This window comes from Camarhynchus parvulus, chromosome 5, assembly GCF_901933205.1.
Source record: "Camarhynchus parvulus chromosome 5, STF_HiC, whole genome shotgun sequence".
Classification (NCBI taxonomy): domain Eukaryota; kingdom Metazoa; phylum Chordata; class Aves; order Passeriformes; family Thraupidae; genus Camarhynchus; species Camarhynchus parvulus.
The window spans coordinates 9509120-9534637 of NC_044575.1; the positions used below are offsets into that span (position 1 = coordinate 9509120).

Sequence of the window (25518 nt, forward strand, 5' to 3'; positions counted from 1 at the left end):
GTGCTCCTGAGTGTCCTTGCTGTGCTGCCCACACTCCTGCACGCTCCTCCACGTCCTTGCACGCTCCCGGTGCCTCCAGGTCCAAGCCAAGGCCCTGCCTGTGGTGCCCTGATTAGGGTGCGGAGTTGGGGTGTGGCACAGCCTGGGCCGCCCCGATAACCCTGCCAGGGGGGACATGGGGGATGCCCGGGGCATCCAAGGGGGACCTGGGGGCCCACGGGTTGTCACAGCTCACGGGGACAGCAGGGATTTGGGGCACACGGGGTTCCCCCTGGCACTCACTACTGAGGGCTCTGTGCAGCTCTGGGTTGCAGGAGAGGTCCTGGATCTGCTGCTGGCTGTGGGGAGCCCCAGCCCATCTCCTCGCACCCCTCAGGGGCCCCAGCAGCCACCGACAGCTGCTCAGAGGCATTTTTAGATACCAGCCACGTCCTATCTGTGTCTCAAATGTCCCCGGGGGTGGGTGCCCCCCCCTGCCGGCAGCTGTCACCCACTTTCTGCCACCAGTGCTGCTGGAGCCCCTGTGTGGTGCAGGGGTCAGGGTGGGAGTGAGCAGCAGCCCCTTCCCTGGGGGCATCCAACGATTGGGGGGACACCTCTGGGGACCTGGGCTGGGGTTTCAGCTGGGCAGAGGGACCGGGGTGGGGACTCAGCACCGTAAATAGCCATTAGCACAGCTCGGCAGGGCTCAGCACGGTGGTCCTGGAGAGGGCAGCTGCCAGGTGCCCCCCCAACACCTGGGTGGGGCGAGGCTAAATCCCTCTGAGCAGCTTATCCCGAGGCTCTGAGCCGCAAATCCGCACGTGCCGCAGGGCCAGTGAGCCACCGTGGCCGCACTGATGCTCATGGTCCTGCTGTCCCCCAGGGGCCTCTCACCGGTAGCCGACGGCCACCGGGCCGGGGCACACTGGGACCATGACCTCGGCCAATGACTATGAGCAGCTGGAGCTGCAGCAGCAGTACAGCCGCATCAATGTCCGCTGGGACGCGTCCGACGATGAGCTGGACAATGACAACAGCTCCGCGCGGCTCTTCGAGCGCTCCCGCATCAAAGCCCTGGCAGGTGGGTGGCAGGTCCCCTCAGTCCCACCTGGGTTGTCCCCACTGTCGGTGACCCCACGCCTGCTGTTCCTCCAGACGAGCGGGAGGCTGTGCAGAAGAAAACCTTCACCAAGTGGGTGAACTCACACCTGGCTCGTGTCACCTGCCGCATCTCAGACCTCTACATGGACCTCCGGGATGGACGGGTGCTCATCAAGCTGCTGGAAGTGCTGTCAGGAGAACTTCTGGTAGGAATCCCATCCAGCTGGAGACCCTGGGACCTGTGGCCTGCCATGGCACTCTACACCATTTTTCTTGGTGTTGGCCAGGGGTGGGGTGGCAGCATGGGTGTGGGGGTGTCCCTGGGCAGGGCTTGGGGTACCTGGTGTGGGAGGGAGGGTGCTGAGCACTGTCACGCCCCAGCCCAAGCCCACCAAGGGCCGGATGCGGATCCACTGCCTGGAGAATGTGGACAAGGCGCTGCAGTTCCTGAAGGAGCAGCGGGTGCACCTGGAGAACATGGGCTCCCATGATATCGTGGACGGCAACCACCGCCTTGTCCTTGGCCTCATCTGGACCATCATCCTACGCTTCCAGGTGAGGTCAGGTGGTTTGGTGCATCCCTCTGCTCCACACCTCATTCCCAGGTGGGAGTCACCCTCCATGGAACTGCTGTTCCAACCCCAGAATGTCCTTTTGCCCCCAGATCCAGGACATCATCGTGGAGACGCAGGAGGGCCGGGAGACACGCTCTGCCAGGGATGCACTGCTGCTCTGGTGCCAGATGAAGACAGCAGGGTAGGTGGTGGGATCCCCACGTGACTGTGTCAGGGTCTGTGAGTATCTGTACAGTGACAGTGACACCCTGTCCCCATGGCAGGTACCCCCATGTGAACGTTACCAACTTCACCTCGAGCTGGAAGGACGGGCTGGCCTTCAATGCACTCATCCACAGGCACAGGTAGGTGGCACAGCAGCAGGCACTGGGGTAGCAGGGGCACCGAGAGGTGTCCCACAGGTGTGTCACTGCTGTCTTGTGCCCTCTGTCCCCAGGCCTGAGCTGGTTGACTTCCAAAACCTCACCAAATCCAATGCCCGGCACAACCTGGAGCATGCGTTCAGCGTGGCAGAGCGGCACCTGGGCATCACCCCTCTCCTCGACCCTGAAGGTGAGGCAATTGCTGCCAGTCCCCCTGCCTCAGTTTCCCCTGGGACATTCCCAGGTTCCTCAGCCTGGAGCACAGAGAGGTTCCCAATACATGGAAGGAGGGCCTGGGTGGGCACAGGAGGGACCTCATGAGGCTGTGGTAACCTGTGAAGTGGGTCAGGAGTGACACCTCTCACTCACACCGGGCAGATGTGTTCACGGAGAACCCCGATGAGAAATCCATCATCACCTATGTGGTGGCCTTCTACCACTACTTCTCCAAGATGAAGGTGCTGGAGGTGGAGGGACGGCGCCTGGGCAAGGTAGGGAATGGCACTCAGGTGGCTGGGAGTGTTCTCTTGGGGTGCCAGCCCCTCATGCTCACCCCTGGTCCTGCTGCAGGTCATCGAGCATGCCAAGGAGACGGAGCGGATGATCGAGGGCTATGGGGGGCTGGCGTCCGACCTGCTCACCTGGATTGAGCAGACCATCGCCTCCCTCAACAGCCGCAGCTTTGCCAACTCGCTGGCTGGGGTGCAGCACCAGCTGCAAGCCTTCAGCACCTACCGCACCGTGGAGAAGCCCCCCAAGTAAGAGCCCCCTGCTCCCCATGCCCGCCCGGTGGTGTGGAGCACCCAAGGGTGCCCAACACTGATCTGTCTCTGGGGCAGGTTTCAGGAGAAGGGCAACCTGGAGGTGCTGCTCTTCACCATCCAGTCGCGGATGAGGGCCAACAACCAGCGTGTCTACACCCCACATGAGGGGCGCCTGGTCTCTGACATCAACCGGGTATGGGCCCTGTCTGCGGTGGCAGCTGGGGGCTGTCTCCTGGGGTCGAGTCAGGTCCATCTCCTGGGGGAAACGGAACTCCTCTCCTGGGGCAGATTGGGTCCATCCCCAAGCAGTTCAGGTCCTTGGGCAGGCTGGGATGGGTGCCAGAGCAGATTGAGTCCATCTCCTGAGGCAGTTCAGGTCCATCCCAGGCCATGCTGAATCCATACTGGGACAGGACTGATCCATTCCATGGCAGGCTGTGTTCCTCCACCCGGGGGTCACCAGCAGAACAAGACACGGGTGGGTGGGAGGATGTGTGATATGGGGGATGTGCCACCTGTGCAGTGCCGCCTTCCCCCAGGCCTGGGAGCAGCTGGAGAAAGCAGAGCATGAGCGGGAGCTGGCGCTGCGCAATGAGCTGATCCGTCAGGAGAAGCTGGAGCAGCTGGCACGGCGCTTTGACCGCAAAGCAGCCATGCGGGAGGCCTGGCTGAGCGAGAACCAGCGTCTGGTGGCCCAGGTGAGGAGCGGGACCACCCACCCTAGGGATCCCCGCCCTGGGAAGCTCACCAGAGCCTCACCACGGGCTCTGTGCCGGGCAGGACAACTTTGGGCAGGACCTGGCAGCGGTGGAGGCGGCCAAGAAGAAGCACGAGGCCATCGAGACAGACACGGCTGCCTACAGGGAGCGGGTGCAGGCCATCGAGGCAGTGGCCAAGGAACTGGAGCTGGAGGGCTACCATGACATCCAGCGCATCAATGGGCGGAAGGACAACATCCTGCGGCTCTGGGAGCAGCTCCTGGAGCTGCTGGCTGCCCGGCGCCAGCGCCTGGAGATGAACCTCACCCTGCAGCACCTCTTCCAGGAGATGCTCCATTGCATCGACTGGATGGATGAGGTCAAGGTGAGCTGTGGGCATTGGGTGTCGCAATGGGTGAGGTGTCTTTGTCCCACCAGGTGTTGATGGGAGTTCACTGGGGAGGGAGATGAGATGTTGGGGTGCTGGTGCTGAGTTTTGGGTGTCAGTGGGTAATGACTGAGGCTTTCCTGCAGGTGAAACTGGCATCTCCTGAATCTGGGAAGCACCTTCTGGAAGCAGAGGAGCTGCTGCAGACCCACCGTCTGCTGGAGGCTGACATGGCTGTACAGGCAGAGAAGACCCGGGCCATCAGTGCTGCCGCCCTCCGCTTTGCTGACGCTGAGGGTAGGTGTGCCAGGACACCCCTGCCTCCCTGGCATGGCCAAGGGAAAGCAGGACACTACTGACGAACGCCCACCCTGCTCCCTGCCCAGGCTATCGTCCCTGTGACCCCAAAGTCATCCGGGACCGTGTGAGCCACCTGGAGATGTGCCGGCGAGAGCTGCAGGTACTGGCGGCGCGGAGGAGAGCCTTGCTAGAGCAATCCCGCTCCCTCTGGACCTGCCTGTGGGAGCTAGACGAGGCAGAGAGCTGGATCAAGGAGCAGGAGCAGCTCTACTCCTCCCTGGACTTCGGGAAGGACCTGCCGGGCGTGCTGCTGCTCCAGCGCCGGCACGCTGCCTTTGAGGCCGAGCTGCGGAGCCGGGGCGGGCGGCTGGAGCAGACGCTGGCGGTGGCCGAGGGGCTGGCGGCCGCGGGCAGGGCGGCCGAGCAGCTGCGGGAGCGGGGGGCGGCCGTGCGGGCACTGTGGGCGCAGCTGGAGGAGCTGGCGGCGTTCCGATGGCGCGGCCTGCGGGAAGCCGAGGGCTTCTTCCAGTTCCAGGGGAGGTGGAGGAGTTGGCGGAGGGGCTGCAGGATGCCCGCCGGCGGCCGCCGAGGAGCTGGGCCAGGATGAATCCCGCACCCTGGTCCTGCTGCGGCAGCACCAGGAGCTGCTGGACGAGCTGGCGGCCGCCGGGAGCAGCTGGACAGGCTGGCTCAGCAGGCCGAGGGGCTTCCCGCCGGAGCTGCGCTGCGCCGGGCCCCGAGGCGAGAGCCGGCTGGCGGCCCCTGCGGGAGCTGCACCGGCGGCGGCCGCGCTGGCCGAGCGCCGCGGCCGCCAGCTGCAGGATGCCCTGAACCTCTACACTGTTTTCGGGGAGAGTGATGCCTGCCATCTATGGATGGGCTCCAAGGAGACCTGGCTGGCGGAGCTGGAGGTGCCGCAGGCGCTGGAAGACCTGGACGTGACGCAGCGCAGGTAGGAAGGAGCCCCTGCCGTGGTGGTGCTGCCGTGCCCTGTCCTGAGCTGCTGCTCGTTCTAAGCCTGGACGTTCCCACAGGCTGGACGGGCTGGAGCAAGACATGGCCACCGTGGCTTCCCAGATCGCCGCGGTCAACCAGGCTGCTGACGGGCTCCTGGCTAGCGGGCACCCCCGGAGCCCCCAGGTCCGGCAGTGCCGGGAGCAGCTCAATGAGAGGTACGCTGGCCGTGGTGGCGGTGGTGCGGGGGCAGGTGGTGACACGGTGCCGGTGCATTCCCCGCCATCCCCCCCGCCTCTGTCCCGCAGGTGGGGCCGATTCCGAGAGCTGGTGTCGGAGCGCCGGAGGGCGGTGGGCTCGGCACTGCGCCTCCTCAACTACAACCTGGAGTCCGAGGAGACCCAGAAATGGCTGCGGAGCAAAGCCCGGGCGGTGGAGGCCACGGCCGAGCTGGGCCGTGACCTGGCCGGTGTCCTGGCTACGCAGCGCAAGCTCTACGGCATCGAGCGGGAGCTGGCGGTGGCCCAGGACCGCCTGGCCGCCCTGCGCTCCCAAGCCGAGCGCCTGGCAGAGGAGCGGCCCGAGGCGGCCACCGAGGTGGCCCAGAAGCTGGCCATGGCCACCTCCGCCTGGGACGAGCTGCAGGCAGCCCTGGCAGAGCGCGCAGCGTCCCTGGGGGAAGCCGGGCAGCTCCGGAGTTTCCTGCAGGACCTGGATGACTTCCAGGCGTGGCTCTTCGGCGCTCAGAAAGCCGTGGCGGCCGTCGATGAGGTGCCGGCGTCGCTGGGGGAGGCAGAGGAGATGCTGCAGCGGCACGAAGCGGCCCGGCGCGATGCTGAGGACCATGCGGGAGCCTTCGCCGCCTTGGTGGAGGCGGGGGAGCGGGTGCTGGGGGGACAGACGGATCCCGAATACGAGGGGCTGCGGCAGCGCCTGGGCGGCGTGAAGGACGGCTGGGCTGCCCTGGGCAAGATGGCAGAGGCTCGGAAGCGCTTCCTCACCCAGTGCCGCAACTTCCAGGAGTTCCTTCGTGACACCAAGCAGGCGGAGATCCTCCTCACCAAGCAGGTGGGTGCTCAAGCGATGTCCTTTGGGGCTCATGGGCACCCCAAAAACGGGTGATCATGTGCTGATTCCTTGCTGTGCCCCTCAGGAGTACACACTGTCCCACCTGGAGCTGCCCTCCACGCTGGAGGGCTCGGCTGCTGCCCTGCACCGCTTCCAGAACTTTCGTGCTGGTGTGGAGAGCAATGCCAAGAAGGTCCCAGAGGTGGTGGTTGGTGGCACCAAGCTGGTGGCTGAGGAGAACATCTTTGCTGAGAAGATCTCTGAGAAGTGCCGAACTCTCCAGGAGAGGTGAGTCTGGCACAGGGCCAGTGGATGGGTGGGCAGTGTGTGGGCAGTGGGGCTGATGCTGCACATCCATGGTTCCCTGCCAGGCATGGAGCTGTCATGGACAAGGTGGAGGAGGCAGCAGGTTTGATGCAGGACAACCATGACCTACAGACCTTCCTGCAGAGCTGCCGTGAGGTAGGAATACAGCATCGCTGGTGGCATCCTTTGGGGGTCCCCACTGGCTGAGCACTGACACCCCTCTCTTCAGTTTGATGCCTGGGTGGATGAGAAGATGCTGATGGCTCAGGATGTCTCCTATGGAGAAGCCCGTGGTCTCCACAGCAAGTGGCAGAAGCACCAGGCGTTCATGGCTGAGCTGGCACCCAACCAGAGCTGGCTGGAGAAGATTGAGGCGGTGGGTGCCAGCACCGTGATCGGAGAGGGGGAACGGAGTTGGGGAAGAGGCTGGAGCATAAGGAATTGCTGAGGGAGCTGGGAGGCTTGGCCTGGGGAAAAGGAGGCTCGGGAGGGACCTTCATGCTCTCTACAACTCCTTGATGGGAGGGTGCAGCCAGTTGGGGGTTGGCCTCTTCTCCCAGGAAATAAGGGAAAGGATGAGAGGAAACGGCCTCAAGTTGCACCAGGGAAGGTTTTGATTGGGTATCAGGGAAAATTTCTTCAGGGAAAGGGTTGTGCAGTCCTGGCACATTCTGCCCGTAGTGGTGGTAGAATCCCCATGCCCGGAGGGATTTAAAAGCTGTGTGGACATGGCACTGGGGGACATGGGTTAGTGGTGGCCTTAGCATTTCTGGGGGAATGGTTGGACTCGTTGTCCTGAGAGGTTCCATGACTCTGGAATGCTCCCAGCCTGCTGCATGGGTGAGATGTCCCCGTGCCGCAGTGACCATCCCTCTCTGTGCTGCTGCCGCAGGAGGGGGCGGAGCTGGCCGGGCGCAAGCCGCAGTACGGCGCGGTGGTGGCGCAGCGGCTGCAGGAGCTGCGGCGGCGCTGGGCCGAGCTGCGCGGCGCGGCTGAGGACAAGGGCCGGCAGCTGTTCGAGGCCGAGCGCGCGGCGCTGTACGCCCGGAGCTATGGGGAGCTGGAGAGCTGGCTGGGGCGGGCGCAGGAGGAGCTGCGCCATGCTGAGAAGGTCAAGGACCTCACCGCCACCAACCTGCTGCTGAAGAGGTTGACGGTGGGTACTGGCACCTCACAGGGTCCTTTGGGAAGGGGCGGGAGGTCCAAGGCGATGGAGTTTGTTCCCAAATGGGACTGGGGTTCTCCGTCTTGGCTCAGATCCCTAACTCACGTAGATTTGCCCCACCAGAGACTGGAAGAGCAAGTGAGAACATGGATGAAGGAGCTGGAGGAACTGGGGTGGCAGGGCACCCCTGGTACAGGGGATGTGCCAGATACCACCAGGCAGGAGCAGATGCTCCGGCAGCGAGTCCTTGAGCTGCTGGAGCCACTGGAGAGGAAGAGGAAGGAGTTGGAGACTGCCAAGGCCATGTACCAGCTGGGGCGGGATCTGGAGGATGAGACGGTGAGCGTCCTTGCTGTGTCAGGGGCTGGGGGGGGCTGGGGGTATCCATGGGTGCTGCAGGGGGCTCAGTGGGTGCTCCTTCCCACAGGTGTGGGTGCAGGAGCGGCTTTCCCTGGTGAGATCAACGGACCACGGCACCGACCTCGCGAGCGTGCAGCGCCTGACCAAGAGGAATGAGGTGAGCCTGGGCTCTGCAGCAACAGCCACCTTCCCGGGTGGTCCCTCAGGATCCATCCCATGGGTGACTCTCACTGTGACTTCCGTCCTGCTGGCAGACACTGCAGAAGGAGCTGGCGGGCCATGCCCCCCGCCTGGGCGAGGTGCTGAGCCGGGGAGAGGCAGTGGGGAGCGGTGAGGAGCCAGGCCCGGAGCTGGCGGCACAGGCGCAGGAGCTGCGGGCGCTGTGGGAGACGCTGCAGGAGGAGGCGGCTGCCCGGCACCGGCGCCTGCGGGAGGCTGAAGAGGCCCAGCAGTACTACCTGGATGCTGATGAGGCCGAGGCCTGGGTCAGCGAGCAGGAGCTCTTCATGGGACCCGAGGAGAAACCAAAGGTGAGGAGAGATTCCATGTGGTGCTCCATGTTTGGGGGGTCTGTGCTGCACTGAGCCGTGCCTTGCTGGGATATCCAGTGTTGACCCAGGTGGTGCCACGCTGTTCTGTTGAACATCATCCACATGTGACACACTGTGGTGGGCCCTGCTCTTATATGTCGTTCCCATGCCATTACACAGCATCCATCCCATTCCATGCCATGCCCCTCTGAGCTCACCATTGCTCCCTGTGGCATCAGACGGAGCCAGGGCATTCCCGTAGGGCAGGCACTGAGTCTAGACCCTAGTCCCTGTCCCCCAAACATGCCAGGTGCTGATGGCACCGATGTTTTCTGTGCCATAGGATGAGGAGAGCTGCTTGATGATGCTGAAGAGACATGTCCGGCAGCTGCGCTCCATCGAGGACTACGGACAAACCATCAAGGAGCTGGCGGGGAGGGCGCAGCAGCTGCTCTCTGCCGGCCACCCCGAGGGGTAGGTGCTACGCCACATGTCCCCTGTCCTTTGGGGCAATCCTGTGCCCTCAGCACCATGTGGGTGGGGGGGTTTGGCTGGAGCTCTGGCAGTGTCAGCTGCTCCAGTTGGGCAGGGAGGTGGTCGGAGAGGGATATGGGGAGCACAAAGCGGGTCCTTCACCCCCAACCCCCCCGGATGTCAACACGGGTGGGTCGGGGACATTTTTTCTTGGGTGAGAACTGGGTGTCTGTGTGCCGGGGCCACGCAGGGAGCAGATCATCCGGCTGCAGGGCCAGGTGGACAAGCACTACGCGGGGCTGAAGGAGGCGGCCGAGGAGCGCCGCCGGCGCCTGGAGAACATGTCCCACCTCTTCCAGCTGAAGCGGGAGGTGGAAGAGCTGGAGCAGTGGATTGCTGAGCGCGATGTGGTTGCTTCCTCCCCGGAGATGGGGCAGGACCTGGACCACGTCATGGTGAGAATGATGCCATGGATATGGCAGTACTGGCGGGTGGCTTGACGGGGTGATTTGACTCTTCTCTTCCCTCCACGCAGCTCCTGCGAGAGAAGTTTCGTGAGTTCGCGCGGGAGACAGGGAGCGTGGGGCAGGAGCGTGTGGACCGGGTGAACCTGACCATTGAGGACCTCATTGACCCGGGGCACATCGAGGCAGCCACCATAGCTGAGTGGAAGGATGGGCTGAACGAGAGCTGGGCCGACCTTCTGGAGCTGATTGACACCCGCATGCAGCTCCTCGCGGCCTCCCATGACCTCCATAAATACTTCTACGACGGTGCTGAGCTGCTGGCCCTCATTGCCACCCGGCGCCAGGAACTGCCCCAGGATCTGGGCGAGGATGCTGGCACGGTGGAGGCTTTTCACCGCATGCACAATGCCTTTGAGAGGGACCTTCAGCTGCTGGAGGCACAGGTGAGGCTCCAACCTGACGTGGATGCCAGCACTCAGCGTTCTCTGTGGTCTTGTGGAAGGTGTCGCTACCCATGGTGGGAGGCTGGGCTCAATGGTTCTTGAGGTCCCTTCCAACCCAAGCCATTCTGTGGTTCGTGCAGGTGCAGCAGTTTCGGGAGACAGCAGCACGCCTGCAGACCGCCTATGCTGGGGAGAAGGCAGCTGGAATCCAGGAGAAGGAGCAGGAGGTGTCCCGAGCACTGCAGGAGCTGCTGGAAGCGTGCAGCGGGCGTCGGGCACGGCTGACGGACACAGCTGACAAACACCGCTTCTTCAGCATGGCACGGGATCTGCTCTCCTGGATGGAGAGCACTGTCAGGCAGATTGAGACACAGGAGAAACCCAGGTACGGATGGACCCAGCAGGCACCTGGGATGGGGCATGGAACCGATGGCACCACTGACCCTGGTGCCTCTGTGTCCTTAGGGATGTCTCCTCGGTGGAGCTGCTGATGAAATACCACCAGGGAATTAAGGCTGAGGTGGATGCTCGAGGCAAGAACTTTACTGACTGCATCGAGCTGGGCAAGAAGCTGCTGCAGCGCAAGCACCAGGATTCACCAGAGGTGAGGGAATCAGGGATGAGTGGTGGTGGGGGTGATGCCATCTGAGTCACTCCCTAACAGCATCCCCTCCCAGATCAAGGCGAAGCTGGTGGAGCTGGTGGACAAGAGGAAAGCCATGATGGAGACGTGGGAGCAGCGCTGGGAGCGGCTGCGGCTGTGTGAGTGCGCTGGGGTGCCGGGGAGGAGTGCGGCAGTGCTGGGAGCAGCAAGGGGGGTGGTCCAGGGGCTGAGCACTGCCCATCCCTCCCACAGTGCTGGAGGTGTGCCAGTTCTCCCGTGACGCCTCGGTGGCCGAGTCGTGGCTCATGGCTCAGGAGCCCTACCTGGCCAGCAGCGACTACGGGCAGACGGTGGATGCGGTGGAGAAGCTCCTGAAGCGACATGAGGCTTTTGAGAAGTCCTCCGCCACCTGGGAGGAGCGCATTGCCGCCCTCAGGAAGCTGACCACGGTGAGAAAGGCTCGGGATGAGGCCTCTGCCTGCCCTGGGCGCAGTCTCCCCACCATCTCTTACCACCTCCACTCTTTGCCTGGCAGCTGGAGCTCCTTGGCGGGCGGTCTCTGCGTGAGGCGCTGGTGCGGGACGGGACGACGCGCTCCGAAGCTCCCGACTACTGCCTGGATCTGGATGGGGAGCTGGAGGCCGGGTAAGGGATGCCACCATCATTCCATGTGACCAGGGACACTGTTTCCACATCCCTCTTCTCAAACCATTAAGGATGTTTTGTAGCATTAAGGGGCTTTTTAGCAATTTGCCTTTTCCAAGCAATAAATTGATGCTGATGAAGAGGAGAGATGAAGGTCAAGCCTCACCCTGACAGGGCTTTCATCCTTCAGGGGGGACAGGAGAGCAGCAGCCAGCCCCATCCCTATGGGATCATGTCTAGGATGGGGATGCTGACTGGCTGTCTCACTCTGCAGGTCGGAGGAGGAGGAGGAAGAGGAGGAGAAGAAGGATGTGAGCACACAGGACACTTCACTGCCCACTACAGATGGACCAGAGCCGGTCAGTTCTTGAGTTTAGCTTTTACCTTCCCTGATGACCAAAAAGTGTCCCTGCATGCAAAATGTTGTCCCTGCATGCAAAAAGGTGTCCCTGCATGCAAAATGTGTCCCTGCATGCAAAAAGATGTCCCTGCATGTCCCACAGCTCCTGGCACCCCCTGTGACCATGACCTCACTGTGTTGACAGATCCCTGCATTCCCAACCCTCACCTTGTCCTTGCCTTGTGTTGAATAAATGTTGAATGACCCCAAAAAGGCCGGGTGGGCAGAGGGCTACTTCAGGTCCCCTTTACCCCAACTCCTGGAGTGACATTGGGGGTGGCACCCATGGTGTATGTGTGTGTCTGGGATCCGTGCAGCAGCTAGAGCTGGAGTGTCTGCCCTGGGGCCACCGTGTCACCCCAAGGGACATCATTGCTGTACGGGACGTCAGCACCCTGCGAGGCATTGTCACCCTGTGGGACATCACTGGAACCATGCAGGACATCAGCACCCTGCAGGGAATTTGCACCCTGTGGGTCATTATCACCCTGTGGAGCATCATCACCTCGAGAGACACAGTCACCGTATGGAGCATTGTCACCCCATGGGGCACTGTCACCCTGTGGGGCATCGTCACCCTGTGGGACATTGTCATTCTACACGGCATCAGTACCCTGTGGGGCATCATTACACCCTGCAGCACTGTCACCCTGTGAGGCAGGCATCGTTGCCCACAGGGCATTGTCACCATGTGCCAGCCCCTGTGCTCGCTGCCAGCTCTCTGCTCCTCCCACGTGCTCTGCCTGTGCAGGGACACGATGGCTCTCTGTGGCTCTGCCTGCTTGGGGAGAGGAACCTCTCCTTCTGCCTCTTCTGCCTGCCTGGGGACATGGGCATCTCCTGGCTTCTCAGGGACCAGATCACTCTCCCCTGTCCAGGGACAGGATCCTTGAATGCCTACACAGGAACAAGCTCATTTGTGCCTGATCAGGGATGTGGGGATCTTCTGGCTGCTCGCTTGGGGACACGGCCATTTTCATCAGCCTGGGGACAGTAGCCCTCTCTGCTTACTGCCAGCCTACTCAGGGACATGGGCATCCTTTTGCTCCTTGGGGACAGAAACCCCTTCTGCCTGCTTGGGAACATGGGCATCTCCTGGCTCCTTGGAGCAAGATCATTTCTGCCAGCACAGGGACATGCGCATCTTCTGGCTGCTCAGGAACAGGATCCTCTCTGCCTGCTTGGGGACATGGCCACTTTCAACTGCTTGGGGACAGGAGTGCTCTCTGCTTACTGCTAGTCTGCTCGGGAACATGGCCATCTTCTGGGTCCTTGGGGACCAGATCACTTTCCCCTGCGTGGGGACAGGATCCTTGAGAACCTACTTGGGGACAAGAACATTTCTGCTGGCTCAGGAAAATGGGCATCTCCTTGGGGACAGGGTCCTGCTCTGCATTCTGGGGGACATGGGAATCTTCTGGCTCCTTGGGGACAGGGTGGTCTTTGCCTGCTCAGGAACACAGACACTCTTCCCTGCTTGGGGACAGAAGCCCCCTCTACCTGGGACATCTCCTGCCGCCCCGGGAACAAGATCACATTCGCCTGCTTGGGGACAAGACCCCTTACTACACATCTGGGGACAAGACCACTGCCTGCCTGGGGACATGGGCATCTCCTGGATCCTTGGGGACAGGGGGCCTGACCAAGCCCCTCCTGTGGCACCCAGCTGGATAGGTGTCCCCTTCGTCAGGCACCACTGATGCCTTGAGATAACGGCACTGATGCCACGGCCCCCAACCAGACCTCTCACTGTCCCCATGTCCCCTGGACTAGCGACAACACTGAGGTGGCTCCCAGGACTGCTCATCTAGCTTGGTTCAACCTCATCACCCCAAATCTGAGGAGACACTGGCACCAAGACTGGGGACTGCCAGGGCTGGCCCATGTCCCAGCCTCTCACTGGGATCCTCCCAGCAGCCACCGGTTTTTGTGTACTGAAGCTGGTGGCTTCACTGGCACTGCTGAGGGTCCCAGCTGATTGCTGGGGTCTTCCCAGTACCCACCAGTTCCCACATACTGGAGCTGGTGGGGTCACTGGCACTGAGATCTGGGGGTCCTAGGGCTGGATCATGTCCCAGCTGCTCACTGGGGTCCTCCCAGCAGCCACCAATTCCTGCACACTGGAGCTGGACACATGGACACACACACACACACACATTGACACCACACTGATGCCAGGGCTGGACCATGTCCCAGATGCTCACTGGGGTCTCCCTAATAGCCATCAGTTCCCACACACTGCATCTTGTGGGGTCACTGGCACTGCATGGAGGGTCCCAGGGCTGGAATCACTGCAGGATTCCAGACACTGAGTGGGGGATCACATCTGGGATGGGGATGCTGAGCCATCCTCCCAGCAGTCACCACTTCCCACCTATCAGAACTGGTGGGGTCATTGGCATCCAGCCACTCACTGGGGTCCTCCCAGTAGACACCAGTTCCCACATTTTGGAGCTGGTGATGTCACTGGTACAGAGACCTGGGGGTGACCCCCCCCCCCAGACCACCAGACTGAGGTCTATGACCCACTGGTGACAGCAACCCGTGTGCCCAGTGCCACCACGGGAGGGCACAACACCTTGCCGCGGGTCTGTCAGGGGTGGTGGGTGGGTGACACTGCGGCATAACCGTGCTGTTGCCTTGCAACAGCTGGCACCGAGGACAGGTGACGAGGAGCCGGTGTCACCAACCCCACGGCCACCGCGGGAGGAGCCGGAGGAGCCGGCCACGCTGCCCGCCCGTGTCAGCAGCGTCCAGCTGGAGGGCTACCTTGGCCGCAAGCACGACCTGGAGGCGGCCACCAAGCGTGCATCCAACCGGTAGGCACGGCAGCGGCGGCGGCCAGCGCGGTGTCCCCGGCAGGGCGGTGTCCCCAGGGTGACACGGTGCTGGTGCAGGTCATGGAGCACACGGTACTGCGTCCTGCGGGGCGGCCAGCTCGCCTTCTTCAAGGACGCCAAGAGCCGTGCGCTGGGGCTGCCGTGCCAGGGCGAGGAGCCCCTGGGGCTGTGGGACGCCCGCTGCGAGGTGCCCACGGGCTACAAGAAGAAGAAACACGTCTTCAAGCTCAGGTGAGGGTGCAGCTCCTTGTGGAGTGGCACAGTGGGCATGCGTGGCACTGGTGTCTGTGCTCTGTCCCTAGGCTCAGCAACGGCAGCGAGTGGCTTTTCCATGGCAAGGATGAGGTGAGGGGTGGCCTGGGGGGACATGGGGTGGCTAGCGGAACCCAGGGGGCACAGGGTGGCTGGGGGATGTGGTGGTGGTCAGCAGTGCCCAAGGGGACATGGGTGGTCAGAGAGGTCCAGAGGGACACAGGTTGTTCTCAGGGAGACACCAGTGGTGCCCAGGGGTATATGGGGTGGCTGTAGCTGTCACGGGGATGGAGTGGTGGCCAGCAGTGACTGGGGTACACAGGGATGGCCAGGGGATGTAGTCAGCAGTGGCCAGCAGTGCTCAGAGAGGCAGGGGATGGCCAGGGGTGCCATGAGGACACAGTGAGGGGCTGGCAGTGCCCAAGGGGACATGGGTGCCTGCAGAAGACTTGGAGTAACTGGCATCACTCGGGGGGCCCTGGGTTTGGCTGGGACTCTGTTGGGGGACCAGGGAAGCCCCCCCTGACCACCCCCCGTGCCCACAGGAGGAGCTGCAGGCCTGGCTGCAGGGGCTGAGCGCGGCCATCACAGAGTGTCGGGGCAGCCGCGGGAAGGTGCAGAGCCTCCCCCTGCCCATACCCCCGGCCCCCCCTGAAGCCCCCCTGCCCCGCAAGGACAAGGAGAAACGCTTCAGCTTCTTCCCAAAAAAGAAATAACCCCCCTGGATGGCGGGGAAGGGGGGGGGAATGACACCCCACATCACGCCAGCGGGGCCACGCGTGCGTAAGGAGACGCGTGTGCGGTGCCTGTACAGGCGCCACCAGGTCCAGAGGGGCACGTGGGGGTCACGCGTGGGCAGGAGCCCCCCAGCCCCCCCGCCACGAGCACACGTGTCCGTGTGCACAGTGTATATATATATATTTGTATTTATATATATACATACATTTACACGCTTCAGGCACACCCCTGTGTGGAGGCGGCCGCAGGCGCCCCCCAGGCGTGTGCCCCCCGTGCCCATACGTGTCCCTGCACGCACACGTCTTCACACGTGTGTCCCCGCATGCAGGTGCACCCCCGGCCCCCCTCCACATGCACGGCACAGGTGTGCGCCCCACAGGTGTGCATGGACCCCCCCCAGCACCCGCACGGGGGGCGCATGGGTGCCCCCCAAAGCCATAACCCCCCCCCCCCCACCACAGCGTGTGGGTGCAGAGGGGGGACCCCCTGGCCCCCACGGGCACCAACCAAAGAGCGTCAGCCCATGGGGGCCCCTCTCTGGCACCCCACATCCCGTGCCCCCCCCAGCCGGGGTGGGGGGGACCCCTGCACCCCACAGCTGGGCCGAGACACCCTGGGGGCGGGCAACCACAGAGGAACTTTGGGTTCAGTTTGGGGTTTTTTTCTAATAAAGATGTGAAAGCAAGTGGAGTGCAGTGCTGGGTGCCTGCGGAGCATGGGGCATCGCTGGTACTTGTAGTGGGAGGTTCTTGGGGCACCCCAGGTCCTGTGGGCAGAGAGAACCGGGGGTATCCCTTGTCCAGAGCAGGTTGGAAGTTCCCAGGATGCTCCTTCTGCCAGGTGGGTTGGGGGAGTCCATGGGGTGCCTCTTTTCCTGAGGGCTGGGGGGCCCATTCTCCTGGACAAGCTGGGGGTCCATGGGGTGCTCCTTCTTTCAAGAGGGCTGAGGGTCTATGGGGGTGCCCCTTCTCCTGGGCAGATTGGAAGTTCCCAAAGGGTTCCTTCTTCCAAACAGCCTGGGGGGCCATGGGTGCCCCTTTTTCCAGGCAGGTTGAGGATCCATGGGGTGACCCTTCTTCCACCTAGACTTGAGGTCCATGTGGTGCCCCTTCTCCCAGGAAGGTTGTGTGTCCATGGGGTGCTCCTTTCGTTGGAGTCCACAGGACAACCCTTGTACCCGTTCCTGCCCCTAGCTGGCAGCGTCGAGGGTCTGAAACTTCTGGCGCAGGTCCCTGACGAGGCCGTGGCGCAGCGGCTCGGGGCTGCCGGGGGTCTCGGGGCAGCGCCGCCGGTACTCCTCAGATGCCTGGTAGGCTTTGCAGCGCTCCACCACGGCCTTCAGGCAGATCTTCTCTCGCGTGGTGGGCGAGCGGATCTGCACGTAGGCCGGGGGCTCCGGCAGCCGCTCCAGCACCAGCACCCGCTGCCCCGGGCCCAGAGGGGCTTCGGCAGCCACCCACAGCGCCCCATCACTGCTGTACCGCGCTGGCGCCGGGCTCGGGGTGTTGGAGCCCCCATTGGTCTCAGCGCTGCGGCTCCGGGCACTGCCCCGCTCCTTCCCGGCTGGGCGCCCACCGCGGCTGGGACCCTCGGGCGCTGAGCAGCTGCGGCTCACCAGCGGTGGCCGCGGGGCACCGAAACGGGCACGGAGCTCCTGCACATCGGGCCAGGTGAAGGGTTCGGCACCCACGGGGCTCGAGGGGCTGCGGGGGCCACGTGGGGACGGGGACGTCACCAGTGCCTCGTCCTGTGGCACAGCCAGCGAAGGGGTGTTTGGGGAGGGGTCCCCATCCTCCTGCGGCGTCAGCGGGGGGCGGCGGGTGCCGGCACGGCGGCTCTTGATGCGGAGGCTGTACTGCCGTGCCAGCTGGTACACCTTGGTGCCCAGGTGAGGGGGTGTCAGCAGCAGCTGCGGGGGTGGCCCTGGGGGTGACACCGCCGTGCCCACATCATCCTCCTCCAGGATGAGCAGCGGCTCGGGAGGCTGCGCCCCGTTCTCCTGGCACACCTCTGGTGCCTCGGGCTGGGTGGGGGGCTCAGGGCTCTCGGGGGGCCGTGGGAGCCCATTGAGGCGGCACACGGAGCTCCGCACCAGCCCCTTGGGGATGAAGGAGAGGCTCTCGCGGCGGCGCACCCCGAAGCCTGCGTCGCGGTGCTCGGCATGGCCATAGTAGCTCTTGATCTTGTCGAGGAGCAGGCGATCCCGGTTGGAGAGCAGCGATTCCCGGCGGGCTCTGATGAAGGGCTCGGGCGAGGGGATGGCACTGCGGGACTCCCCGGGCTCCGCGGATTCGAGCGGGGGGCCCCCATCCAGGCTGAGGGTGCTGCCACCATGGCTGGGTGTGCGTCCCAGGGTCCCCTCCAGCGCCAGGCTGCTCCTTCGGGACAAGCTGCTGCCGCCACCGAACCGCTCAGCGATGACGCTGGCCTGGTCCAGCACTGAGGGTGGCAGGATGCTGGCGGCTCCTTCCCCCTCCTCCTCCTCCTCCTCCTCGCTGCTCAACACCTGCAAATCCTCCGCAGCATGCTCTGGTTCCCTGTCCCCGCTGGGCAGCGCCAGGGTCCCCACCAGGGACGGGGATCTGGGGACCTTGGGGTGCTCCCCAGCACTGCTGTTAGGGGTGTGGGTGCTGGGTCCCTGGGCACTCCCGGGTGGGGGCCGGGGGGTCGCACTGACCTTCTCACAGCTCCCTGGCCCCCAGCTGCTCGGACGCTTGGGTCCCTCCAGCACCCATGGGTGTTCCCCAGCCTGGGCAAGACAAATGTGGGGAGTCATGAGCTGGGGGGGTCACCCAGATGCTCCGAGCAGGTTAAATCCCAGCCAAGCCATGAGGCCCTGGAAGGGGGCACTGAGAGCAACATGGAGTGCCCTGGGCTGGAGTGGGATGTCCTGGTAGTGAGGCAGGGCACCGCAGGAGTAATGTGGGAGCGCCCCAAAAGCAATTTGGGGTGCTCTGCATGCCCTCCCTGGGGTTTGAAGGGCTGGTGTAGGTACCTGCTCCTCCTGGGGCTCCAACAGTAGATCCCTGGATCCTGGCAGCTCCTCCTGGCAGTCCTTGCCCAAAGCCTCCTCTTCCTCCTCCTCCTCTTCCTCTGCCACCATGCCCTCAACCGCTGCCCAGGTTGTGGGGTGCTGGTGTGGTTCCCCCATTTCCAGGAGCACCCCATCACTGCCGGTGTTCTGTGTGGGGGTGAGTGCCAGGCTCAGCGCCCTGTGCCAGGGCTGGAAGGACTGGGCACCCCAACCCACCACACCCGGCCTTACCTTCAGCCCTGCCAGCCAGGAGAGAGAAAAGCAGAGATTAGTGGAGGGAGCACTCAAAATTCCCCACCCCTCTGCCTGCCACACCGGTGCTGTGGTCGTGCCTGCTCACCTTGCTCACCCAGGTGCCACAGGTTGTGCTTGGTGGGCTCTGGGGGGAGTGGAGATGACAGTGGCATCACCCCCGTGTCCCCCAACTCATCAGCACCCCGAGCCCCCTGATCCCGTCCGTTGTCCACACCCGACTGCCTGCGCCCCCCGTGTCCCTGCAGCCGCTCCAGCAGCGTCTCCGTGTGCCCCTGGTGCTGGAAGGGCTCTGTGGGAACAGGGACAAGGCACCATCAGCACCCAGTGCCACCCTCCCTACAGCCATTGGTGCCACCCAGCCACAGCTGGGCCCTGAAGAGGTGACAGAGGGGTAGCATGGTGGGAACACACGGGACAGGAGGGACACTGGTGACACGTGGCTCTCACCAGACTGCCGGCGTCCCTGGAGTGGCTCAGTGGCAGCATCACCCAGGGGCTGGCAGGACCAGCTCTTCTTCAGGCGCTCAGGGCTGCAGCGGGGCAGGCGTGGGGGATCTGTGGGGACAGGGAGTGACACCAGGGAAAATGGAGGGGGGTAGGAGTAGGGCAGAGAGGGAATGATAGGGCACTGGTGGCACTTACAGAACAGGTCCATCTCCAGGATGGCTTCCTTAGCCTGGGTGGAGGGAGGATGGAGAGAAATGGGGCAAAGGTGGGGTACAGCTGCCCCCCCTTGCTGTGCCACGAGGTCCCTGGTGTCACTGAGGTGCCCACCCCACCAACCTCACCTTTTGGGGGATGGTGGCATGGTGATTCTCCAGGATGAGCCGCTTGATGTGGTGAGTCCACACGCGCTTCTCCTCCACGCTCTTGGCCTGAGGGCCACAGGGAGGGCAGTGGGGTCGGGCAGGGGGTTCCAGGGTGTCCCCAGGGTGCCCCCCAACCCCATGCCCCCCTACCTGCAGGCTGTGCTGCTGCTTGCCGTGCTTGTAGTGTGCCAGACTGAAGCACAGTGAGTCCCGTGTGCTCTCAATCAGCATCAGCGAGGAGCACTGCCGGGAGAGGCATCAGCATCCCTGGAAATTCCCACCCCAGCACCCACCGGGGTCCCTGGCACTCATTGGGCTCCCCTGTTCCCAGCATTCCCCAGTTCCCCCAACCCCAGCACTCACTGGGGTTCCTGGCACCCACCCTGTCCCTCCATCCCTGGCATTCAGTGGGCTCCCTCCCCAATGTCACCCTCACAGTCTCCCGTCCTCATCCCGCACCGGGATGTGGCTCTTGTAGACATAGTGGTCCCCACGGCGCTTGGTGATCAGCAGGGCCTTGTCGAAGAGGAAGAGGGCACGGTCATGGCGCACCCGCTGTGTCCGAAATGTTCCCTCCAGCACCAGCTCCCCGTAGCTCGTCAGGTCCGGCCCCTTCCAGCCCAGCAGCAGTGACTGGATCTCCTGCACATACACAGGGGCATCAGCACCCCTGCCACAGTGCCCATCTCATGTCACCTGGTGCCACCCACCCCCCCCTGTGGTGTCACTCTGGTGTCCCCCGGTGCCCACCTGCTGGCGGATGGCGTGCTCGTGCTTGCGCTTCATGTCATTGATGTACCAGGCCACGCAGGTCATGGTGTCGATGGCCTCCAGCACCAGCTCGTAGTCGTCCCCCGCCTTGTGCTCGAAGTGCCTGGCGATCTCCTGGGCACAGCACATGGCATCAGGACATGGGAATGTGCCGTGCCAGGTGCCTGGACTGCTCCAGGCACCCAAGCCATGTCCCTGTGCCACCCCTGGTAGCCAGGCTAGGCCAGATGCCCACAGCCCCTCCCTGTGTCCCCCCAGGCTGTGCCAGGTGCCCACGCCACAGCAGGTGCCCACATCGTGCCATGCTGGGCACTAGGTGCTCACCTGGAGCAGCAGGTGGTACTTGAGGATCCTCTGCACAGGCTTAAGCAGGTAGGCCCCGAGGGGCAGTGCGTGGCGCAGCCGCTCCTGGCATTCCCGCAGGAACCGTGCCTGGACCTTGCTCCTCATGCACTCGGTCAGTGCCGCCACCGAGCTGCGGGCAGGGAGGAGGCTCAGATCCCTGCCCACCCTTGCCCACCCGTGTGCCCCCTGCCCACCTCCCTGCTCACCCAGCTGTGCCCCCAACCCACCTGGGGTAGTTGTTGCAGTACTGGGTGTAGATGGCAAATTCCTGGCTCTGCAGGTAAGGGAAACACAGTGAGAGCCTGGTACGACCACATGTCCCCCCTGGTGTCCCCACAAGGCTCCCTGTGCCCTTACCCGGGTGACAAAGCACACGGCCACAGCCACGGGGTCACCGGCGCAGCTCTCCAGGTTTTGCAGGAGGGTGCTGGGGGGCACAGAGAGGACAGGGTGACCACAGCCCCCCACACACCCACGGGACAGGATCGCACCCTTGTCACCTCCCAGTGGCACCTGCTCCCCCACCTGCTGAGCTCGTAGATGTCCTCGATGTTCCCGAAGAGCGCGCTGACCTGCTCCGGTCGCAGCACCGGCTCCTCCGCGTCAATGATCTTGCCCAGGTAACCCTGCCAGGCACCCACGGTGGCACCATTGCACCCCTAGACCCCACACTGTGTCTAGGGGGTGTGCCCCCGTGGGCCCCCTGGCACCCACCTCCACGATGCTGCGCAGGTCCCGGGCGTAGGTGCGCTCTGACTCCACGATCTCCTGCACCACGCGGTCCAGGTAGCTGGGCTTGGCCCCAGGACTCCCAAAAGCTGCCAGGGGGTGCCCACCGCGGGCACCAGGCCACCCCCCTGGGGATGCGTTGTTGTTGGTGTTATGGAGCCCCTCGGCCCACGGCTCGGTCCTGGTGCCGGGCGGATCCTCCATGGCACAGCCGGGCTCCGGGCTCAGGGCAGGGCGCTGCGGGCATGCGGGCACCGGCATCCCGGCATCCCCCGGCACCAGTGGGGCACACGGCGGCTCTGGGGGGAGATTGGTGGGTTAGGGGGTGCAGAGAGCCCCCAAAGATGGGTGGTGTGTGGCACCAAGGGAGTTCACGTTGACGACGAGTCCTGATGGCCAAACCCTCTATGCCAAGGGGTGCTGGCATCCCCCGACCCCAAAAAATCCCTGGGTATGGAGTGTCTGCACAGCCCACCAATGCTGAGATCTGGGAGTCCTCCCCCTCCTCACCCCAGACCCGGGGACCGCGCTGGGACCGGGTGGGACGAGCGCCTCTGCCCCCACCCACCGGGGCCGTGCGTCACCGCCGCGCCCGCGGGACACCTTCCAGGTGAGCTCAGCGCCGGCTCGCCCTTCCGGACCACCGGTGCCACCGGGATCCTCCCGTGCCGCCGAAACCGCTCAGTGCCACAAACACGGTTGGGACAGCCAGAAAACAGCGGCCAGTGGCAAAGCGTGTGGGAGTGTCGAGGACACTGAGCCCGGTCACCGCGGCGGGTGGCCCTGGGGACAGTGACCTTGAGCTGGGCCACGTGCCGCGCCGGCGGCGTGGCCGCCCGAGCCCCCCGGCACCCCCGGTGCCGGCACCGAACCGGTCAGGCCGGTTCCCGCCGCCGCTTCCCCACACCCACCGTGCCGCGTGGCCGCCATCCAGCCACCGCCCTCCCCGGGGCTTCCCCGAGCACGCCAGGAGCCCCCCAAAACGCCACCGCGGCGCCTCCTAAGTGGGGTTCGGGCCCATGTCCCCAGCGGTGCCACAGCCCCGAACCCCGGGTACTGGCACATCCAACCGTGCCATGGGGCACTTCCTGGGCACCCCGGACCTGCGTGATTGGGGGAGCAGCTCCCCCAGCCCCCAAATTCCTCACCCCTACAGGCTTGGGACACCCTGTCCCAGGGTCACCTCGACCCCGGGGGGGCACCCAGCCGGTGACACCCGGGACAGCAGACCCCGAGCGTCCCTCCGGGCAGTGTCTGACCCCTATCCCACCCTGCCGGGGGGACAAAAGAAGACCCCCAGGTGGCACGGGGGTACCAGACAGGGGCTCCCCCACCTAACACGCGGGCGGGGATTTGTGGCTACCGCAGCTCGTCCCCGAAGGCCACCCCTGGCCATCCTAATCCGCTCACAACGCCGTGATTAAGGCGCCGGTCTCACGTCACGGGGACCGCGGCCACTCTCCTGGGCCCGTCGGCCACCATCAGCCCGCCCCGGTGATCGGAGGGTTGATCCTCTTACCCAGCCCCCCCCAGTGTCACCTCGGTGGGCACGCGGCCGCCCAGAGCCCTCCCGCTCCCGCCTGCCCCGGGGGGATTAGCTGTGACCTTCACACCCCCGACCCTGCCACAGAGGACGGGCGATGCCCCTGGAGTGCCGAACAGGGGGCTCTGGTGTGTGCCCAAAACTCTCCGGTGGGGGAAACTGAGGCAGGCGCCGGGTTTGTGGCGCGGAGCCGGCGGGAGGGAGGTGGGATTTTCTCCCCACCGTGGGATTGCCAGCCCCGTTGCACATTCCAGCGCGGGAGTTGGGGCGCGAAGCACAGCCCACGGCGTTTTCCCAGGATCCCGGCCCGGCACGGCACGGCACGCCGGGAGAGGGGCCGCGGCGCGCCAGCCCGCCGGAGCCATATAAGGGCAGGCGGTTCACCATTTCCAGGCATTTTCCAGAATCCCAGCGGCCTTGGGAGCGGGGAGGTCGCCGCCAGCTCCGGCGCAGCTGCCGCGGCCGTCGCTCCCGGCCCCGGCTGGCACCGCCGCTGCCCGGCGGGCACGGGCTGGGCGCCGGCGCTCCCGCCCGCGGGGACTCGGGGGGCTCGGCACCGCGGGGGTCCCCGTGTCACGGCATTCCCGGGACAAGGCGGCACCGAGCCGCGGGGCTGACAAAGCCTCTTAGTGCCCGGCGCCCATGGCGTCGCGCCGCCTAATCCCGAAGGAGGGGCGCAGGACACCCCCACCTCCCACTGGGACCCCTGTCCAGGGTCACCCCACGTGCCACAGCCTGTCCCGCAACCCCGGCTCGGCTTGTGGACATCCCCAGTTTCTCTGAGTGCCTGTCCCGGGGGTCTGCCAGCACCCCACGGTCCTGCTGTTCCCTGCCCTTCGGGGACCCCAGTATCCCCAACGCCCCTTTCGTGGGGACCCCCAGCTCCTGCTTCACTTCGGGCATCCCTGGACTTACGAATCCTGCCTAACCAGGGCCCGTGGATCCTGCTCCACCGGGATGCAACAGCTCCTGCCCCACCAGGACCCACGGATCCTGCTCCACCGGGACCCACGGATCCTGCCGCGCGGGAATGCAACGGCTCCCGCCCCACCGGAACACAGGAATCCCACTCCACTGGGATGCAACGACTCCCATTCCACCGGGCCCCTCGGCTCCCGCTTCACCGGGATGTAACGGCTCCTGCAGCACAGGGACCCCCGGATCCTGCCCCACCGGGAGACCCCCGCTGCCGGGGACTCTCGGGACCGCCCCCTCCCGGCGGGGACCCCCGGCTCCCCTCCCGCTGACCCCACGGCCGTGCCCCGTTCCCGCCCGGACCGGACTCACCGCGCTCCGCTACCGCCGCCGCCCCGTCCCGCCCCGTCCCGGCCGTGCCCGCAGGAAGCGGCGGGAGCGCCCCGGGGCGGGGACAGCGGCCGCCCCGCCCGGCCTTGGGAATGGGGACTCCCGGGAGTGGGAGCGGGACAACACCGCACCGAGCCCGGGCGTGACCGCGGGGCACGGTCCGGTACTGTCCCGGTCCCGGTCCGGTCCGGTCCAAGCACGGATCCGGTACAGTCTTGGTACAGTCCTGACACGGTCCCGGCACCGTCCAGGTGTGGTCCAGATACTGGGCTGGTACAGGAGCTATCCAGAGATGGCTCAGGTACTGTCCCGGCACGGTCCCGGTACTGTTCCGGTACAGAGCCAGGCGTGCTTCTGGCGTGGCCCCGGTACTGTCCCGGCACAGTCCCGAGGCGGTCCCGGACGCTCCTGATCCTATCTCGGGATGCACCGAGCATGGCGGACCCGCAGCCACCGCGTCACCCGTGGGGTCACTTCCCAGGCGACATGGGCACCCGAAGGGGTCCCAGCCCCAGCTATGGGCACCCCCCATTCCTGCCCGAGGGGACATAGACGGGGACATGGACAGCCATGGCCACCAGGCACGGGGTGGATGCAGGGCACTCCTTGTTGCCAAGGCCGGATGGGTGCCCGCGGGTGAAGCCTGGTCCCAGCGCCTCTCCATCCCACCTCAGCCGCTTCCATGAGTGATGCACGGCCCTGGCACTGCCGTGACACTTGAGTCCCCAAATCCAACTGTGTGGCGAATCCAACTGGGCTCCAACCCCCCCCAGTAAAGCTGGGGCCCAGCTGGAGCCCCCGGCCCCTCACGGCACCTGCCACCAGAATGGGCCCATTCTACAGGCGGGCGCCTCGTGCGCCGGCCCTGGATCCGCTCAAAGGCCGGATTGTTCCGAGCGGAGCGGGAGCCTGGCCAGGCCCAGCGCTGGTGCTGGCACTGTGTGGTGTTGTGGGGGGACATGTGGCATCCATGGGATGGTGGGGTCCCCACAGCCCTCACCAGTATGGGAACAAGTGCTCTGCCAGTGCCTGGGTCCAGTGTGCTGGACATGGCCGGGAAGGCGGCTGCGGCTGCTTCCCTGGGATGAGGTATGGGCACCGGTGGGTGTTGGGAGCTGCCAGGGTGGGTGCTGCTGAGGGCACACGCCCCCACTAAACCAGACCTCCTGTCCTGTTCCCCAGTGTCCTGCCCCTAATTTCATAGATCCTCCTCAAACCCCTTCCCTAAATCCCCGTTTATCTTCTCCCCATATCCACTCTCCCTGTAGCCCCTCCCCTTCCCCTCTCCCTGTAGCCCCTCCCCACACCTTC

At 64.7% G+C, this 25518-nt stretch overlaps 2 protein-coding genes across 3 annotated transcripts; one reads left to right on the top strand and one right to left on the bottom strand.

Annotated features, from left to right (window-relative positions):
• The first annotated feature begins 915 nt into the window (after positions 1–915).
• Positions 916–16034, top strand: SPTB (spectrin beta, erythrocytic). The gene is given in 37 exon segments (XM_030950568.1): positions 916–1063; positions 1138–1289; positions 1465–1638; positions 1748–1839; positions 1922–2002; positions 2095–2210; positions 2399–2511; positions 2591–2778; positions 2860–2977; positions 3324–3482; positions 3565–3867; positions 4017–4167; positions 4257–4706; positions 4709–4747; positions 4750–5122; positions 5205–5342; positions 5433–6192; positions 6278–6480; positions 6564–6654; positions 6728–6874; positions 7391–7654; positions 7787–8002; positions 8091–8180; positions 8278–8553; positions 8897–9027; positions 9278–9482; positions 9563–9937; positions 10078–10322; positions 10403–10541; positions 10615–10699; positions 10794–10990; positions 11077–11186; positions 11461–11545; positions 14236–14405; positions 14484–14657; positions 14729–14771; positions 15224–16034. Coding segments are annotated over 37 exon segments (6972 nt in total). The 3' UTR covers positions 15395–16034.
• Positions 16035–16055: 21 nt separating this feature from the next.
• PLEKHG3 (pleckstrin homology and RhoGEF domain containing G3) lies at positions 16056–24226 on the bottom strand. 2 transcript variants are annotated; one of them, XM_030950570.1, is made up of 17 exons: positions 24190–24226; positions 21345–21658; positions 21156–21256; positions 20988–21057; positions 20858–20904; positions 20610–20760; positions 20265–20399; positions 19974–20156; positions 19665–19757; positions 19494–19580; positions 19348–19381; positions 19153–19260; positions 18920–18994; positions 18791–18829; positions 18682–18689; positions 18412–18597; positions 16056–18165 (listed from the first exon to the last, which is right to left on the bottom strand). In XM_030950570.1, exons 2-17 carry the CDS (start codon positions 21618–21620, stop codon positions 16606–16608), a joined length of 3153 nt encoding a protein of 1050 aa, XP_030806430.1. In that variant the 5' UTR covers positions 21621–21658; positions 24190–24226; the 3' UTR covers positions 16056–16605. The 2 variants fall into 2 exon arrangements, with proteins under 2 accessions (XP_030806430.1, XP_030806429.1); XM_030950569.1 differs by having other exon boundaries at positions 18791–18994.
• Positions 24227–25518: the final 1292 nt, after the last annotated feature.